Source organism: Lynx canadensis, chromosome A2 (assembly GCF_007474595.2).
Source record: "Lynx canadensis isolate LIC74 chromosome A2, mLynCan4.pri.v2, whole genome shotgun sequence".
In the NCBI taxonomy this organism is placed as follows: Eukaryota; Metazoa; Chordata; class Mammalia; order Carnivora; family Felidae; genus Lynx; species Lynx canadensis.
The window spans coordinates 5899004-5916323 of NC_044304.2; the positions used below are offsets into that span (position 1 = coordinate 5899004).

The following is a 17320-nucleotide window of genomic DNA, read 5'->3' on the forward strand; positions in this document are numbered from 1 at the left end:
CCACCTGTCCTGGCTCACATCCCTTCTGTGGTTTCCCACTGCACCAGCAGAGGCCAAATCCTCACCCTAGGCCCCCAGAGGCCCCGTGCGGCTCTCACATTTTATTACCCCTTAATATCTCTTTTGCTCCGTCTCAATCTCTTGCCTTTGTGTCCAGGTGCCCTCCCTCCCTCCCTTCCCTGACTCCTTTTTTTTTTTTTTTTATGTTTACTTTTGAGAGTGTGAGTAGGGGAGGGGCAAGGGGGGGTGGTGCTGGACAGAGGATCCGAAGCGGGCTCCACACTGACAGCAGAGAGCCCGACGCGGGGCTCAAACCCACGACCCACCAGATCACAACCTGAGCCGAAGTCAGACGCTGAACTGACTGAGCCACCCAGGTGCTCCTGACTCCTCCTTCCATTCTCAACTCAGACTTCCCCTTCCTCCAGGAAGCCCTTCTTGACTGCCCCCAGACTGGGTGGATTAGGGTATCCTCTGGGCTCCCACAGCCCCCTCTGCTTGCTGTCCACCTGGCTCTGCATCTGTGCCCCAGAGAGAACGGTCACCACGTGTCCTATTCACGCTGTGAGACCCGTTTCTCCTTTCGGCTGAGTGTTACGGGCTGAATTGTATCCGCCCAAACTTCATGTTGAGGTCCTAACCCCCAGAACCTCAGAATGTGACTGCATTTGGAGACAGAGTCTTTTACGGGATAATTAGGTTAAAATGAGGTCATTAGGGTGGGCCTTAATCCAATATGACTGGTGTCCTTATAAGAGATTAGGACACAGACAAGCAGGTGAATAGCCATGTGAGGACACAGGGAGAAGATGGCATCTAGGTATCTATTTGTCAAGGTGAGAGGCCTCAGCCGACACCTTGACCTCGGACTTCCAGCCTCCAGAACCGCGAGAGAATACATTTCTGGTGTTTAAGTCACCCAGAATGTGGTACTTGGGTACGGTGGCCCTGTCACACTCGTGTACCCTCTGAACACCCCGGGCGGGGGGAGGACGATGAGCAGAGTTCTAACTCCGGGGTGGGAAGCGGGCACGGTTTGCTGTGTGCCTGTCCTCCCACCGAAGACGACTCTGATCCCAGGAGCTGGAGAAGCCCCCAAGCCTTGTACGGCTCCAGGTCTCAGGAAGACAGTTCCCGGGGGGCGGGGGGTGGGGGGGCAGGATGCAGGGTCTGTTCTGCTTAATAACACTAAGAGTCCCATCAGAGCCGCCAAGATAACTCTAGTGACAGTGGAGGAACAGCAGCTGTCACACTGTTTTGCTATCAGCTTTCTGGCACCGTCCCTTATCTCCTCTGCAAAGCTGCTGCCGTCACTGGCCCCGATTTTTGGATGCCCGGAGAAGCCAGCAGGTCGGCCAAGGAGCCAGTGTTCAAACCGAGCCCAATCCTTAACCTTGGCCCCGGCTTAAGATGCCATCTGGCGGGATGAGTCCTGGGTCCTGGGTCCTGAGACACAGGTCAGGGAGGCGGGCCCACGGGAGGCTGGCCCAATACGGCTCCCTCGGAAAGAAGGCGAGGTGGGCACTGGCTGGCAGAGAGAAGGGAGGATTTTATTTCTCTGGAAGGGGAGGGGGAGGGGGAGCGGGTCAGGGCAGGGCAATGTCCTCCAGCTTCTGGTCCAGCGTCTTGAGGTCATCCAAGAAGCGGGTTGGAGTGAGGATGTGTGAGGAGCCTGGACAGTAAGGGAGGGTTGGGGTGGGGGGGAGGCACTGTCTCAGGACCCCCAGCTGAGGTCCTTGGGAAAGCAGCCTCTGATTCTGAGGACACAGGGGTCTTTAGAAACACGGGGGTCTGGCCTGCAGGTGACCCCCTCCCTGGGAGGCCCAGCCCCGGCGCCAGCCCCCGGGAAGCTCAGGATACAGGCAGGTTGAAGCCCCGCGTGGGCTCCAGGCTTTGGGGACCCAGCTGGGAGTCCAGCTGTCAGCCCCCCACCTTCCTCCAAGGCACCTAGGAGTCCAGCCCCAGCACCCAGGGACCCCAGTCCCGGCTGCTCACCAATGAGCACCTCCCACTTGCCATCGGTGGCCCTGGTCACCTCATAGGCGGCCCTCATCTCTGACATGGCCACGCCGCCCATGACATAGATGATGAGCCGGGGCCCCGCCCGTGCCTCCAAACCGGCCTTGTTCTTGTGCCAGTGGCCGAAGCGGGCACTGTGCAGGGGGAGGAGGGCAGAGGTCAGTCTCCGGGCAGGAGACTCTCCGCCCGCCCTCACAACCCTCAGCTAACATGGGCGGGGGTGGGGGGGGTGTCCCCTGGGGCCCTCACCTGACTGCAGCCTGGGAGCTGGAGGTGGGGGCGGGGTCGGACACAAAGGGCCACAGCTTTCTGTCCAGCCGGTCCTCCACGGCATCCTGGGGGCCACAGAGGGAGCCTCAGGTGATGGGGCCTGGGGTCTGGAGCCCCCTCCCCCGGGTTTGTTCAGGGGCCAAGATCCTGGCAGACAGGAGCCCCCATCTGTATCTCTAGCCTTTGGGGACCCAGAAGTCTGTATCTGCAGTTCCTTGGGGACCCAGGAGTCCAGGCTCCAGAGTCCATAGGGATGGGAGGCGGAGGCCTGCTGGGCCCGAGTGGGGAGAGGTACCAGGCTCCAGAGGAACAGCAGGCAGGAGGCAGGCCCCTCGGCCTGGTCCTCTTTGTTGTTGCTGTTTTGCGCCCCCAGGATGGGCAGGGCCAGGTGGTGGGGAGGGCTAAGGGGGAGCAAGGGGACTTTTGGTGGGGGCAGCAGGGGAAGAGAATAGAGGGGGACACAGGAAGGAGCCAGCGGTTGGACAGGAAATGGGGCTCCCCCACGAGGTGCCCATCTGGTCCCAATTACTTGGATGTCAGCTTGGGACACTCCCCTGGCAGAGCAGATCGGATACCAGAGGGATGCCCATAATGAGGGATATTCCCTTAAGCCCTGAGGCTTAGCACCATGACATGAAGAGGACGGAGCCCCCACCTAGTCAAGGGCAGGACTTGGCGGGGGTGGGGGGGCACAGGGGGAGGTCAGGCCCCACCAGTGGTACCTCCATCACGTCCTTGATGACTGGGGTCCAGCGGGATAACTGATAGGTGGGCTCCAGGCGCTCCCTCCGTTCTAGCCGACTTGAGGTCCCAGAGCCCTACAGGTGGTGGTGGGATGGAGGGGGGAGTGGTGGGACAGTGGGAGGATGGGGGAGAAGGAGGCGGGTCACAGATGGGGCTGAGGCTCGTCTGGCTTGGGGGAAGGGCTGGAGAAAAAGATGGAGAAATGGAACAGAGGAGCAGAGAGACAGGGAAGAAAGAGAGAGAAGGAGAGAGAAAGGGGCAGGGAGAGGGAGAAAGAGGGAAGAAAAAGGGAGGGAGGGAGAGCAGAGAAAATGAGACAGAGAAAGAAGTACGGATGAAATGAGACCAAGCGATGGGGCAGAGAGAAAGACAAGGAGAGGAGGTGGGGATGAGAAAACGGGAGCCAGGAGGTGGGCCCAGGGCGACAGACAGGGGCTGGGAGGGGGATGAGGGACAGGCGAGGGGGACACGAGAGCCTCCCCGGCAGTGGAGGCAGGGTCAGGGAGGTGGGGACACACAGGGCCAGAGGGAGACAGGAGCGGCTGGGCAGGCAGCTGGGCGCAGGAGGCTGCTGAGTGTGTGTTTCGGGTGGGAGGTCGTCCAAGACCTCCAAGAGACCGGGGTCGACCGTGTGCCCTGATCCCAATGCTCGAGACCCTGCTGTCTGCCCAGCGGGGCCTCAGGCCGCACACCCCACCCCACCCCATCACCGGGGCCAAGGTTCTGACTACACCCCGCCGCCCTGCTTATCACGCGACCCAAGACTGGTGACAGCTGTGGGGCCCGCCGGTCCCAGACCGGATCCTGCACAGACCTCTCTGTCCTCCAAGAGCCACACCAAACCCTGTGCCCTGGCCCCGATGATGTGCCCTCCGCCCCCCGGGACCCAGGTTCTGACTCTCACGGGCACCCCCCCTCCCCATACCCACGTTGGCCTCCTGCCCAGTCTCTGACCCAGAGCCTGCTCCCGGCATACCCCGGGGTCGGTGACCGTGCCCCCCAGCAGCTCTAGGTTCCGGATGAGGCTGCTGTGTGCCTGCACGTTGGCATGCTGGATCAGCTTGGCCAGATTCTCCTCACTCACACCTGGAGGAAGAGGACGGGGGAGGGAGGGGCTCCTGTAGATGGGATTCTCAGGAGGGGGGCCGGCTTGGGGAGGGCGGGGGGGACAGAAGGTGGCCATGGGGCTCCTGGGTGGTGGCGGAAGGAGGTCCCCAGACTGTGATGGGGGCATCCTGCATCTGGGGTGGGGTGGGGGGGGTGGTCCTCAGGACCGAGGGAGCCACCGGGGCAGGTGCTAGGAGGATCCCAGAATTCTGGATGGAGATCCCAGAGAGGAGAGATGGGGGAACCTCTGGAATTAGTTGAGGGGGCTAAGTTCGGAGGAGTCATAGATGTGGGGGTCCCTGTGTCAGTGGAGCCCTCGTGTCAATCAAAGTTCCCCTAGGTTAACGGAGGGGGGTTCCCAGGGTCGAGAGGGGTATCTGCGGGGTCCAGTGTGCTTGGGGAGTGGAGGCGGCCCAAGGTCAAGGAAATTATGGGGTAGAGACAATCCCAGGATCATTACAGACCCCAGTGGACGGGGGTGTCCGGGGCCCTCCCCCAGCCCACCGTTCCGCAGAAGGATGTAGAGCAACAGGGCCCGGATCTTGTCATAGGCTGGCACCGCCGCGTCCAGCAGCACGGGCACGATCAGCTTCATGGCGTCCTTGATCTTCTCACCCTCTGCATCTGAGCCCATGGCCAAGTCCTGCGGGCCGGGGGCGGGGCCAGGGCTGGGACACCCGCAGGGTTCTCGGCAGCACCCTGGGGACCCGCTTCATCCTACTACCGGGTCTCCGAAGATTTCATCCCCGTCCATCAACAGGTCCCGCCCCTCACAAGGCCCCACCTCTCCACAGGCCCCAACCCCGGGTCCTACCTCTCTATGCACCTGCCCACAGGGTCACACCCGTGTGCCAGGCCGGCCTCTGCACGGGATCCACCCCTCTCGCAGGCCACACCCCTACAAGGCTCCTCCCCTGCACACCCGGCCCCCTCACGACAGGCCCGCCTCCCCGAGGCCCCGCCCCCTGCCCCAGGCCCACGCCCACCTGCTCCACAGCGCACAGCTTCTCCACCGAACCCTTGAAGTGCTTCATGCAGTCGTCGGCCAAATGCAAGTGCGTAGAATACTGCGGGGCGGAGGGTGGGGATGTGGGAGTTGGGGGTAACAGGCACCGAGACCCAGCCAGGAGTCTGGCGGCAGAGGGGGAGGTGCCAGGTTCTCCCGCCCCCGCGCTCACCTTGTTCAGCTCCTTCTGGTATTGAGGCATCTTTTTCAGGATGTGGGACAGGTCTTTGATGTTGGCCTGGGGACAGGGAGGCCGTGAGGCCCCGCCCTGCCCACCCCAGATCCCAGATCCCACTCCAGATCCCGCAAACAGATTGGGGCCCCACCCCTCTCTGTGGGGGCAGGGCACTGTCCTGCCCATCCCAAAGCAGGCCTGCCCCTACCTTGTCGGTGGTCAGCCTCTTGCTCTCACAGAACGTCTTCAGGAGCTCCGTGACCCTCCTGGCGGTGACAGCGGGCAGGGATGAGGTTGAGGGCTGGCGCCAAGGCTGTGGTTTGACGGCAGTTGGGGGGGGGGGTCACACAGCCCGGGGGGATGGGAGCCAAGGGACACGCGTCCCTGTACCAGGCCATGTGCCAGCCCACGTTGAGGAGCCCGGTTGAGAGCAGTGGCTCGTAGTGGGGGGGCTCACCCAGAGCCAAAGGCTACGCACCTGGCCCATGACGGGGAGGAGGGGATGGGAGTGGGGACATGGGCGGGGAGCACAGGACAGAGCGGCCCGCACCCTCGGCGCCCGCCGCGTGCACGCACTTGGACACGTCGGCGATGTGCATGTGCCGAAGCTCTACCCACAGGTCATCGTCCTCGTCCAGCAGCACGGCTTTCTCGCGGGCCTCACTCAGCCCTGTGGTCTCGTACCTGCGGGACACAGAGGGTCAGGGCGGCTTGCTGAGGGCCAGGGACCCAGGTGGTGATGGGCAGACGGTGTTTCTGGGGTCCGCCCACCTGTACGTGTCCTGTTGGATGTCCAGCAGGTCATAGGCCATGGCCTGGAACGTCAGCTCATGCAACAGAGGGGACACAGGGTCCGCCGCCCGGTCCACGATTAGTAGCTGTGAGCGGGTTTTTTCAGGGCCCTGGGAAGGGGGTTTGGCAGGGATGAGGACACTGACCCCGTCGCCCTTGGCTGGGGCTTCACCCCCACCTCCCCAGCACGCCCCCTCACCTCGCCCAGACTGGGAGTGTCCGCCTTGAAGGCATTCAGCTTGGCCAGGACGGCGTGGGCCAGCTGAGCTGTGTCCTCTGGGCCCCTGGGGGTGGGGTGGGCAGACAAGGGGGCTTAGGCTTGGGGAGGGCCAGGCACACGCTGGAGGTCAAGGATGGGCTTAGGGATGGGAGCCGGGTGAGGGTGAGGACCGGGACGGGGGTCAAAGTGAGGTTCAAGGCTGCACGTGGGATGGGGTCAGGGCCGGGGGTGGCCTCGGGCTGGGGTCCCCACTTGCGGTAGCGGATGGCCGGGTACTCCTGCAGTGTGGCGCACAGTGTGGCGATCTGCTGGGCCAGGGCCTCGATCTGCCGCGCCCGCTCCCCCGCGCGGAAGGGGCAGTAGAGGTTGTAGGTGCTGTGGGGGGCGTCCAGGGAGAACACCTGGGAGGGCACAGGTGCCAGGGCCGCCGCTGTGGGCACACACCTGGCCAGCTCGCAGCCTCCAGCACCCACCGCCCCCTGCGGCTTCCCTGCTCTCCCTGCTCTGCTCTGCCCTGGTGGGGGTGTGGGGGGCAGGGGCCTGGGGCAGCTTCCAACCAACAGGAGGCAGAGATATACCCAGCCCCCTCCCCCATGGGCAGGACCCCTCGGAGGTGTGCTCTATGCTGCCCCTTGGGACAGAACTCCAGGCGCCCATGGTGGTAGGAACTCAGTTGCTTTCCTTTGTGACCTGATGTCCCCTTTCCTTGTTTCAGGGTCCGTTTCTGAGGGAACCCAGGACATTTGATCAAGGACTACCCCCCTCCCCACACCCCCAGCCCTGGACTAGCTTGGGCTGTACCTGGGCCTCGTAGGGGAGGAAGGCCAGGTCGATCTCCTTCAGTGTCTTCACCACCTTTGCTAGGCGGGAGCGGCCCAGCTCACTGAACAGGGGCTCCGGGCAGGCTGGGGTGAGCGAGCGGGGGCATCAGGCCAGAGCGGCCTCTACGCCCCGACACCCCCCCCGGCCCCCAGCCCGCGGCACTCACTGTCAGTGAAGAAGACGTGTGCTGCTTTGTAGGTGAAGGTCGGGGTCCCCCGGAAGTCTGCTATCAGGGCCTGCACTGACTGGGGCAGGCAGGACATTGTCCAAGCCTGGCCCTGCCCCCCCTCCGGACCCCTGCCCCGGCCCCCCAGCCACTGCCTGTCCCCAACACATGCGCACACACGCACAGAGGCATGTGTACACACACACACACACACACACACACACACACACACACGCTCGCATAGGCACCTTCTCTGTGGGGCTGAGCAAATAAATGGCCTCCAAACTTGGGACAGGTTCTCGCCGTTTGTTAATGTCTTCGACAACTAGTAGAACAGAGAAAGGGACATTGGCATTGGGGCCAGGGTTCACGGAGCATCTCGGACTCGGGAGAGTTGGACACATGGGCAAGAGGGCTGGATGCTAGGGCAGGGGATGCTGTACTCCCTCGGGCACCTAAAGGGGAGGTACCTGCCCGTGGGTCACACAGCTAAGAGTTACTGGGCAGGGTTCTGCACGTCTCAGTTCACGGCCAGGCTCCCAGGGATTCCCCACAGAAAGTTACACGCTCCGAGAGGCTCACACTGAGTTCACCCTGGGGTCCTACACGGGGTTCCACACACAGGGGGTGCAGAGACAGGGAGGCTGACCCCTTAGGAGTCGCAGCTGGGGAGTCCTGCACGGGAGGTCCGCCTGCCACAGGCTCCCACACCGAGGAGGGGGAAGGGCTGTCTATGCAGGGTGCTGCGCACTTGGGAGTTCTGAACAATTTTCGGGGATCCAATACTTTAGGTCCCATCTGGGCAGCATGGGGTGAGGGTGTCCACTCACTAGTAATGCCCTCAGCCAGGATGTCTGACATCTTGCAGCAAGAGGACAGGATACGCATGCTCGGGTGGTCCATGATGAGTACCTGTCCGGACGGATGGACAGACGGACTGATGGACAGAGGAGCGGGCAGGAGAGGCTGCGGTGGGGCTGGGGTAGTGTGAGCAGGGCCGGCGGCTGCACGAGCTGGCTGGATGGGAGGACCCAGGACCCCCCACCCACCCCCACCCTGTCCTAGACCCTCCCCCCACCCCCACCCCAGGGACCAGCAGCCTCCTCCCGGAGTTCTTGTGGGTCCCACAGTCAGGGCCCCCCACAGGGGCCTGGACAAGGCATTCTGCCAACCCCATACCTTCCACTCGCCATCCTTTTTGACACTCCGGATGACTCCGCTCAGAATTTCTGCAGGGGAAGTAGGGTGGGCTCAGAATGCTGGGTTCTCTGGCCCCGACAAGCCCCCGAGCCTTCTGGGCGTCGGGGCTGGGCCTCCACCTCCACTCCTGTTTACTTCTGTCCTCAGTCTTGTGAGGTCACCCCTGGTGTCACCCCCGGTTTACAGGCAGGGAAACACGTTGAGAGAACAAGTGACTAGTCTAAGCACCCGCAGCCCCAAGTGGCTAAGTGGCCACTCGATAAATACGCGTCAGATGAACAAATAACTGAGAAGCCAGCGCTCACATACGGTCCACCTCCCTCCAGAGCCGGGATCTCGCCTCCCCATCGACAACCTCGGGTTCTTTGGGTGGGGACGTTGCAGCCAGACCCCCGCCCCACCTCCATCGGTTTCCCTGAAGAACCCCTGGCTCCCTGCTCTGAGACGGGCCTAGCTGCGGTCACCCCATCGCCCGACCTCCAGCCTCAGTTCCCTCATCTGTAAAATGGAACCAATGGTTTCCCCTCTCCGCATTACCCCTGTGCAGAAGGCTCCGATTGTTGCTTGGGGTGCTGGGGTTTGAGCCACAGTCGGCCCTGCCTAGCGGGGGGAGGAGGGAGAAGGGACAGGGCGGCCCCGCCTGCCCACAGGGTCATGTCCACTGTTATCAGGACCGACAGGGCGGAAGGAGCAGGAAGGAGGTGCTGAGGCCGGAACTACCCGAGGTGGGGGAGGGGACGACCTCCAACCCCTCTCCCAAGATCCCAGACCCACGCGGCCCAGTCGCCCGAGTCCCCACGCCGCATGAGGATCGTGGGCGACCTGGGGTCCCTCACCCCTGGGCCTGGGCATCGGCCTGACCACGTCCCCTGAGCTCTCACACCACCTGGGGTCGTCGACCAGCGCACCCAGCCCGGCCCCAGTCCAAGAGTCCAGCCCCCCGGACTTTGCCAGGCTCAGAGACGCGGCAGTCTGGGCGTCCAGTTGTGCCCTCTCCCTGCCGGCACCCTAGGGGGTCCAGGAGTGCGAGCCCTGGTGCCTGTCTACGGCCACCCCTAGCCCGGTCCCCTTGAGCCCCCGGAGCCCAGCCTCCCAACTTTGTTCCGCTCCGGCACCGGAGAGCGGGGACGCCCCGCAGGACCAAGGTCCCGCCCGCCCCCTCGAGGATCAGGTGCTCGACGCCCAGCCCGGCCGCCAGGTCCCCGCTGCCCGAGTCCCAGGGTTCGTGCGCCCCTGGCCCCCGCTCCCCGGGAGACGCACTCACTTTCCCCCACCACCGCCTTCAGCCCCGAGGGCGCCATCTTCCCCCAGGGGCGCCACGGCCGCTTCCGGGTCTGTCCCAAGGTGGGGGCGTGGCCCCGCGCGTCACCCACGTGGACCCCGCCCCGCTGGGCCGGCCCCGCCCCCCCTCGGTCCTCGGGGAGGAAGGTGTGTACCTCGCCGAGCCGGCAGGTGTGTCCCCCGCAGACGCGTGTGAAGTCCCTCGAGGGGCACACCCCGACGACGCGCACCGACGTGAGCTCAGACGCACCTTCCCTGCTCGTGTGCGGCGAGAGCGCGGGATCGCCGGGGAGCAACGCTTTAATCCTCCCCAGACACAGCCACCACCCTGCCAGAAGTTTCTCCGTGGTTGACGGATGCTGTGTGCCCAGCCGGCGCCGCGGGGGCCATACGCCTGTGACCCACTTGCCTTCCGTCCCCCAGAGTGCAGCAGCCGGCTGGACAGCATTTGATAAACTCAGGAGGAGGCCTGGAGGGAGGCTTGAGGCTAAGCCAGCACCTACCGTGTGCCAAGGGCCCGTGCCAGAGTCTCACCCAGTCCCCTCAGAAACCCTGACGGGGGGGGGGGGGAGTGCGGTATAGACGGCGAAGCCGCGGCTCAGCAGGGCCCTTGTCCAAGGCCACGTGACGAACAGGCCCGCTGGGATCTGAACCCCAGGACTCTGTCCCGGGAGGACTGCCTGTCACATAGCCTGGCCCTCACCAGGGGCACACACACCCTCATAGGCTGCTCGTCGCATTCATCGGCTGATGACTTCGTGGGTTTGGAGGCACGCTCAACCCCTTGCACGCTGACACACACACGCAATTCACACGTGACCTGAAATTTCGCGGCCTGCTCCTGCTGTGCGCCAGCGAAGGGTGGCCACCTTGTCACACAGAGGGCACAGGCAGCAGCACCCGTGCAAAAGAGGTCCCGGGCGTCAAGCGTGATGCACGTGTGTGAACGCAGAGTCCAGAACTGGGTCCTTCATTTGGCCGTGTTTCTCGAGGCTTGGTCTGGCGCCTGGCCCTTTGCCACTTACGCGGGAAAGGCGGCAGTGAATGACTCTCGGGTCTGCCAGGTGGCGCTTAAAGTTGAATGGAAGGGGGAGAGAAAATAACTCTCTCCACCAGAGGGGTACCCTGACAGGGTGGCCTTTAGATTTAACCTGAAAGACGTCACGAAGCAGCTCTGCAGCGGTCCAGGCAGAGAGAAGCAGGGGGTGTGTCTCGAGGGGCAGAGGGAGGGAGGTGAGCTTGGAGGGACTGCAGAGGGCTCGACTTGTCACTTGTCGTGGGACGAGATAGGACTAAGCCAGTCCGATTTGCCTGGGATTGAGAGGTTCCCCGGACACAGGACTTCCAGCCCTAAAACTGGGACGGTCTCGGGCAAACCGGGATGGCTGGTTACTCTACGTGGGGCTTTGGGGCTTTCTTTCATTTTTTCCTCCCTCTGTTCCTCCCTTCCCTGTGCTTTTTCTTTCTTTCAAAGCTTTATTGAGCGATCATTCACCTACCACACACGTCAGTCACTGAGACTGGACAATTCAATGCCTTGTAGCAGACGCAGAGATGCGCACCCACCCCCGATTTTAGAACATTCCATTACTCGGAGGTGTTTGAGTTGTCTCCTGAGGACAATGGAGGCCAAGGTTGAGTTCTGAGCAGGGGAAGGAGGGGGTCCCTGCAGCTCCGGAGGGGGAGGATGGATTGCAGGGGCAAAGGGAGTTGTTGGGAGACCGGGAGACCCCCCACCCCAGCCTCTCAGCCTGTCCCCTGGGGGTGAAAGTCTGTAGGGCCTACCACCTCCTACTCTACACTGTGAGAGTGACCAGGGTGCCCGGCTGCTTATGGGCTGCATGGTATCCTGTCCACCCTCCGCCACCAAAAAAGGTTGAAGCCCTAACCTCTAGTTCCTCAGATTGTGACCTTATTTGGAAATGGAGTCGTTGCGCATGCAATTAGTTAAGAGGAGGTCACACTGCAGTAGGGGTGGGCCTTTATGCAATGTGACTGGTGTCCTGTCTTATGACGGCCTTGTGCAGACACAGAGGAATGTCGTGTGATGACAGAGGCAGACTTTGAAGTCCTGCAGCTCCCAGCCCGGGAACACCAAGGGCTGCCTGCGACCACCAGAACCCGGGGAGACGAAAGGAAGGACACACACACACACACACACACACACACACACACACACACACAGGTTCCAGAGCATGGTGCTGCCACACCTCAACTTCAGGCTGTACGACAATGTCTGTTGCTCTCGGCCACCCGGTTTGTGACTTTGTCAAGGCGGCTCCAGGAGACCAGTACATCCGCGGAGGAGCAGGGCATCCTGTTGGCATCGAGGACTTGGGGCTGCAGAGGGGGTGTAGACGTGGGCCCTGGGTGGGGAGGGGGGGGCTGCCTGGGGAGGAGGACCAAGCTGCGCGCTTAGGAAGGTGTGGGGACGGTGTGACCCATTTATTCCAAGAAGAAATCTTAACTGGTTTCCAGAAAGGCATCTTGGGGAGGGGATGGGGTGCCAGCGACACCCTCCCAGTGGCATCCTCTCCCAGGGCACTGAAAGAAAGCCATAGCTGCTTGGGGGAGGGGGCAGGGACTTTCCCCCTTGCCTCCGGTCCCCAGGCACTGAGATGACAGATCACAGGAGACAGCTCAACCCGACACTGGCGACAGGACAGGAAATCCCAGACCTTCTTGTCTCAGGGCCTGTGGTGGGCAGCCGGACCCAGGGCCAGTGACCAGGAGGCGTGGCCTGGAGACACAGAAGGAGCCAGTCTGCCTGGCGGCACCTCAGTGGTCCTGGGGTCCAGCCTCTTCCCCCGGCACCTGCAGATGACAACCGCCCCTCAGGCAGGCTGATGCCGTCCTGCACTGCTTCCCACTGGGGGGCTCCACATCCTGCCCGAGCCGCCCTGGTGGCCCGTGCTCTCCCGATGGGGCCAGCCAGCCCCCGCTCCCCACCACGGGGACGCTGCTCTGGCTTGCTGTTGAGCCCCACCTGAGAGTCCCTGCGGCCCAGTGAATCCTGCTGGGCGGGGTCCAAACCCGGGTCCCCCTGCCTCCTACCCCCACAGCAGCACCGGCATCCTTTTGCAAAAACAATGATCTGGATCATCTTTATGGGGCTTAAGCCTGGGTGGGAGCAGATGGGGCGTGAGCTGGGGATTTGGGGCTGGGTATCCGCTCTCCCCACGTCACAATCTTTTAAAAAGCCTTCTCCGGCACAGGGCCGGGTTAGAGGCCAGCAGAGAGGGAGACCCAGGGGAGGGGAGCGGGGACCACGATGGACCAGGAAGAGAAGGTGGACGGGAGCTCGGGCCCCTGCGTCAAGGTAAGCACACCCCCACACACCCCCAACTCAAGGGCCTGTGAATGACAAGACTAATTAGTTTGTAGGGCACCTAATTAGCAGGCAGGTCTCCTGGGACCCCTGACCCAGTTGCCACGGCCCGAGGAAGTGCTGGTGGGCACGAGGGTCCACGTGCCTAGTCCAGCCCCAGGGCAGGGGTCGGGGCTCTCAGTGCCGACCCCTGTGAGGTGGGAGACGCAGATTTAGGGGCAGCCCCTCGTATGTTTCCCTGGCCCGCATCCCAGCCCCCCGGCTCCCCTGCCGTCAGGCCCCAATTTAGGACGTCAGGATGCTGGCACCCGCAGCCTCTCCCTTGAGGCGGCACCACGTGAAGTGGCCCCGCTGGCCGGGCCCCTGGGGCGGGGGCCGGGCTCGGGAAGGAGGCTCAGGTCTCATTCTGAGCAGCTCTGCAGAGCAGCACGTCGGCGGGACCATGGTGAGAGCCGGGGAGGGGAGGGGAGGGGTTCCCAGCTGAGAGGCCGGCTGGACTGAGCGTGTCTGTCCCCCAGGCTGGCTCTCCAGACCAGGAGGGCTTCTTCAACCTGCTGACCCACGTGCAGGGCGACCGGATGGAGGAGCAGCGGTGCTCACTGCAGGCGGGGCCGGACCCGGCCTCCGAGAGCCGTGAGAGCGGGCAGGGGGTGCATGGGAGCGGTGTGATGTCTGGGGGGGGCCCGAACAGGGCAGGCCGTAGGGGTACGGGGAAGTGGCCGTCCGGGGGGCCCGTGGGCAAGAATCTGCGACAGCACCTGGGAACCCAGGGCAAGGGACGGGGCGGGGGGTGGGGGGGAGAGACGAGCGTGTTTCCTAGAGAGCACGAGTGGGGGTGCAGAGGCAGGTTGGGGGCTTCAGCTGGGCCGCATCCCCTGCAGTCTGTGCATACGTTCATCCCCACGTGCCTCTGCTTAACACAGAGAGTGGCCCTGCACCCGAGATGGACAGTCTCATGGACATGCTGGCCAGTACCCAGGGCCGCCGTATGGATGACCAGCGTGTGACAGTCAGCACCCTGCCTGGCTTCCAGCCCATAGGCCCCAAGGTAGGTGACCTCCTGCTGGGGCTGAGGCGAGACCCTGCCTCCCACCCCCCCAGCCAGGAGGAAACGGGGCCTCACCCTCACCTACCCATGACTTGCCCCCTAGGGATGAGTGCCTGGTAAGAGTGCCACTCTGTGTCCCTGCCAGTCACAGGACCCTGGTCAATCCAATACCCAGCTTCAGGTGGGATGACAAAGGCTCTCCCCGATGGGGCTGGGAGGGGCCCAAGGTCAGGCCGGGGCACGTTAATGTCAGAGCCATGGCTGGAACTCGTGACTCCTGCCTCCATGTCTCAGGGTGTCCGAGAGGACAATGAACAGCCCCCCTCCCTGGGGAAGTTCCCTCCAAGGAAGAGGACACAGGCGCTCATACCAAGGACACACGCATCCATACACTCCTGTGTGTCTATGACACACAAAATCACAGCAGCCTGGGTTCTGATCAAAACCCCAAATACCACCCTAAGTGTTGAGTAACTAAGGTGCCTAGAGGCTGGGAGATGGGGGTGCCTGGTGGTTCAGTCGTTTAAGTCCTCGACTCACTATTTTTTTTAATGTTTATTTATTTTGGAGAGAGACAGAACACGAGCGAGGGAGGGGCAGAGAGAGAGGGAGACACAGAATCCCAAGCAGGCTCCAGACTCTGAGCTGTTGGCACAGAGCCCGGTGTGGGGCTGTGACTCACGAACTGTGAGATGATGACCCAAGCCAAGGTCAGATGCTTAGCCGGTCATTTCCCTGTCTCTTGGGATCCCCCCTTTTCAGAGCCTCCATAAGCCCCCGACTCTTGATTTCAGCTCAGGTCATGATCTCACAGTGATGGGATCGAGCCCGTTGGGCTCTGTGCTGGGCATGGGAGCCTGCTTAACATTCTCCCTCTCCCTCTGCCCCCCCCCCCCCGCTCCCGCTGGCATGCACACATGTACACTTTTTTTTAAAGTTAAAAAAAGGGGCGACTAGGCAGCTCAGTCGGTTAGGCGTCTGACTCTTGATTTTGGCTCCGGTCATCATCTTGCGGTTCATGGGTTCGTGCCCCGAATCGGCCTCTGCACAGACAGTGTGGAACCTGCTTGGGATTCTCTCTCTCCCTGACCCCTCTTCTCTGCCCTCCCCAACTTGCACTGTCTGTCTTTCCTATAAAATAAGTAAGTAAACTTGAAAAGTTCCTCCCTCTCGCTGACCCCTCTTCATCCGCAGGACGGAATGCAGAAACGAGCCGGGACGCTCAGCCCCCAACCCCTCCTCACCCCTCAAGATCCGAGTGCTCTCAGCTTCCGTCGGAACAGCAGCCCCCAGCCCCAGACCCAAGCCCCCTGAGGGCCTGACACGTCCTGGGCCCTACTTGGCCCCTAAAAGCAGACAATAAAACACTTCCACGAGAAACAAGGAACCGCGTGTGTGTTATTTCGTGGGTGGAGGGGCTAGGACTCAGGAGCTCTGCTGGGTGGCACGAAGGAGTTTCTCCTCCCGCTGCTTCCGTATCCTCTCTTTGAATTCTTCTAGCTCTCGGCGCTGGGGGTGGAATGGGAAGGAAGCGGGAAGAGGGCACACACCTCAGGGGCCTGGACCCCGATCCCACCACCCGGCCTGCCCCCTACTCCCCTAGGCCACAGCTTCAGAGTTCATCATCTATACTGGAAGCCCTGTGCCAACTACAACCAGGGTCTAAGTGGGATCGGTTTCCTCCTTCAGGAAGAGGGCACTAAGGAAACCATACGCCCCCTCCGCTCTCAATTCTCCTTCTTCATGACTGGGGGTAAAATTTTCACTCAAACCCATTATGGTCACAGGGACCCAGGCACCCCCATCCCTTCAGGAGGCAGAAGAGTATGTTACTTACCTGGTCCTCCTTCTCAGGTGGCCACAGCTCCCTCTGTGGGGACAAAGTAACAGCTGGAAGCAGGAGCCAGGAGCTTCCGGAGACCCCCCCACCCAGGGCAGGGTCGGTTCGTAGAAGGCAAACATTGCTCCCCAGCAGGTTGGTGCCCCACGCTCTCCCCCACCCCCTGGAATGAGCCCGTGAATATTCTCGTCTATGCCCACCTTGCGCTGTATGACATAATCCTCAAACCACTCGGCCTGATTGGCAATCCAGAACATAGCCACAGGGAAGGTGAGGTAGAGTGTCATCTAGAAGGGCAGGGGGTAAATGAGCAGAGCCAGGGATTAAACCCCTTCCGCAGTGTGCACAGGCTGCTCAGAGCCTGGAGGACCATCCTCCCGCAGAGCCAGGGACCTCCTCGGGACCCCCAAGGACCCCTAACTCCCACCAAGGGTACAGAAGCCTCACACCTAAAAGCCTAGGCCCCTAATAATAATAATAGTGATTATGATGATGATAATAATAATAATAATAATAATAATAATTTAAGAGACCTTAAAACCCCCTCCGAGTCTGGGAGACTCCTTCTCAGAGAAAGACACATACACGCACACGCACCCGACTCAGAATACAAAAGTTCGTACTACAATCAAAAGCATCTGCCCGAGGCCTCATTACCCACCCGTTCGTCGGATCTCTGAAACACCTCCAAACCCAGGAGGCCTCACTATTTACATTTAGTCTATTTCTCTAAACATAGGCGTCTCCCTATCAGAAACACACATGCCACCCAGAGCCCCACGAGCTCCCCAAGCGTCTGGAGCCTTCCTTCTTGGAACCTCTTCCTCAGATCACTCCTCTCAGAGGTCCTTCCTCCCACCAACCCTCCCAGAGCCCCCTAACCCGGCGCCCCCTCCTCTAGGCTTCCGACCCTAAAGACCCTTCTCAAAACTCAGAAGCTGTCTCCTCAGATTTCCCTCTGTCTTGGAATCCCCGCTTTTCTGAGCCTCCTCGTCAGATCCGGGAAGAGCCCAGCCGCCCATCCGCTCCAAAGATCACTGACCCGAAACACCTCCAGCTTCACCCCCATCTCGCTTCTCCTAGGCTACAAAGCCGCTTCCGCCCAAGGTCAACCCTCCAGCAAGACAGCAGCTCACTGGGCGTTCGCGGGCTCCACTACTGAAGCTGATTGGTCGAGGATCTTTCAAGGTGACGTCATCTTCGGGAGCTTCTTCTCTGCTTCCGGTCCCTGGAGCCTTCCACGGGAAAGTCAACAAACGTCGTCCGCTCGGTCGGAAAAGGTTCAACCAATAGGAAATAGGT

General features: G+C 61.9%; 3 protein-coding genes across 8 annotated transcripts; 1 reads left to right on the plus strand and 2 right to left on the minus strand.

The window, feature by feature from the left end:
• Window positions 1-1529: 1529 nt before the first annotated feature.
• Window positions 1530-9868, minus strand: STXBP2 (syntaxin binding protein 2). 4 transcript variants are annotated; one of them, XM_030299078.1, is made up of 19 exons: window positions 9786-9868; window positions 8501-8550; window positions 8152-8233; window positions 7570-7646; window positions 7322-7400; window positions 7135-7238; window positions 6586-6734; window positions 6313-6397; window positions 6093-6223; window positions 5898-6005; window positions 5530-5587; window positions 5319-5384; window positions 5127-5207; window positions 4645-4783; window positions 4010-4119; window positions 3012-3107; window positions 2269-2354; window positions 1996-2153; window positions 1530-1672 (listed from the first exon to the last, which is right to left on the minus strand). In XM_030299078.1, exons 1-19 carry the CDS (start codon window positions 9820-9822, stop codon window positions 1587-1589), a joined length of 1782 nt encoding a protein of 593 aa, XP_030154938.1. In that variant the 5' UTR covers window positions 9823-9868; the 3' UTR covers window positions 1530-1586. The 4 variants fall into 4 exon arrangements, with proteins under 4 accessions (XP_030154938.1, XP_030154930.1, XP_030154921.1 ...); XM_030299070.1 differs by having other exon boundaries at window positions 8152-8298; window positions 9782-9854; XM_030299061.1 differs by lacking the exon at window positions 9786-9868 and adding an exon at window positions 9059-9319 and having other exon boundaries at window positions 8152-8298.
• A 2318-nt stretch (window positions 9869-12186) lies between these two features.
• PCP2 (Purkinje cell protein 2) lies at window positions 12187-15561 on the plus strand. 3 transcript variants are annotated; one of them, XM_032591113.1, is made up of 4 exons: window positions 12187-13575; window positions 13649-13763; window positions 14054-14178; window positions 15373-15561. In XM_032591113.1, the coding sequence occupies exons 1-4, from the start codon at window positions 13429-13431 to the stop codon at window positions 15490-15492; spliced, it is 507 nt and encodes a 168-aa protein (XP_032447004.1). In that variant the 5' UTR covers window positions 12187-13428; the 3' UTR covers window positions 15493-15561. The 3 variants fall into 3 exon arrangements, with proteins under 3 accessions (XP_032447004.1, XP_030154969.1, XP_030154987.1); XM_030299109.1 differs by having other exon boundaries at window positions 12191-13121; XM_030299127.1 differs by having other exon boundaries at window positions 12192-13121; window positions 13700-13763.
• Window positions 15557-17131, minus strand: LOC115503108 (protein PET100 homolog, mitochondrial). The gene is made up of 4 exons (XM_030299150.1): window positions 17061-17131; window positions 16219-16305; window positions 16016-16048; window positions 15557-15687 (listed from the first exon to the last, which is right to left on the minus strand). The coding sequence occupies exons 1-4, from the start codon at window positions 17085-17087 to the stop codon at window positions 15604-15606; spliced, it is 231 nt and encodes a 76-aa protein (XP_030155010.1). The 5' UTR covers window positions 17088-17131; the 3' UTR covers window positions 15557-15603.
• Window positions 17132-17320: the final 189 nt, after the last annotated feature.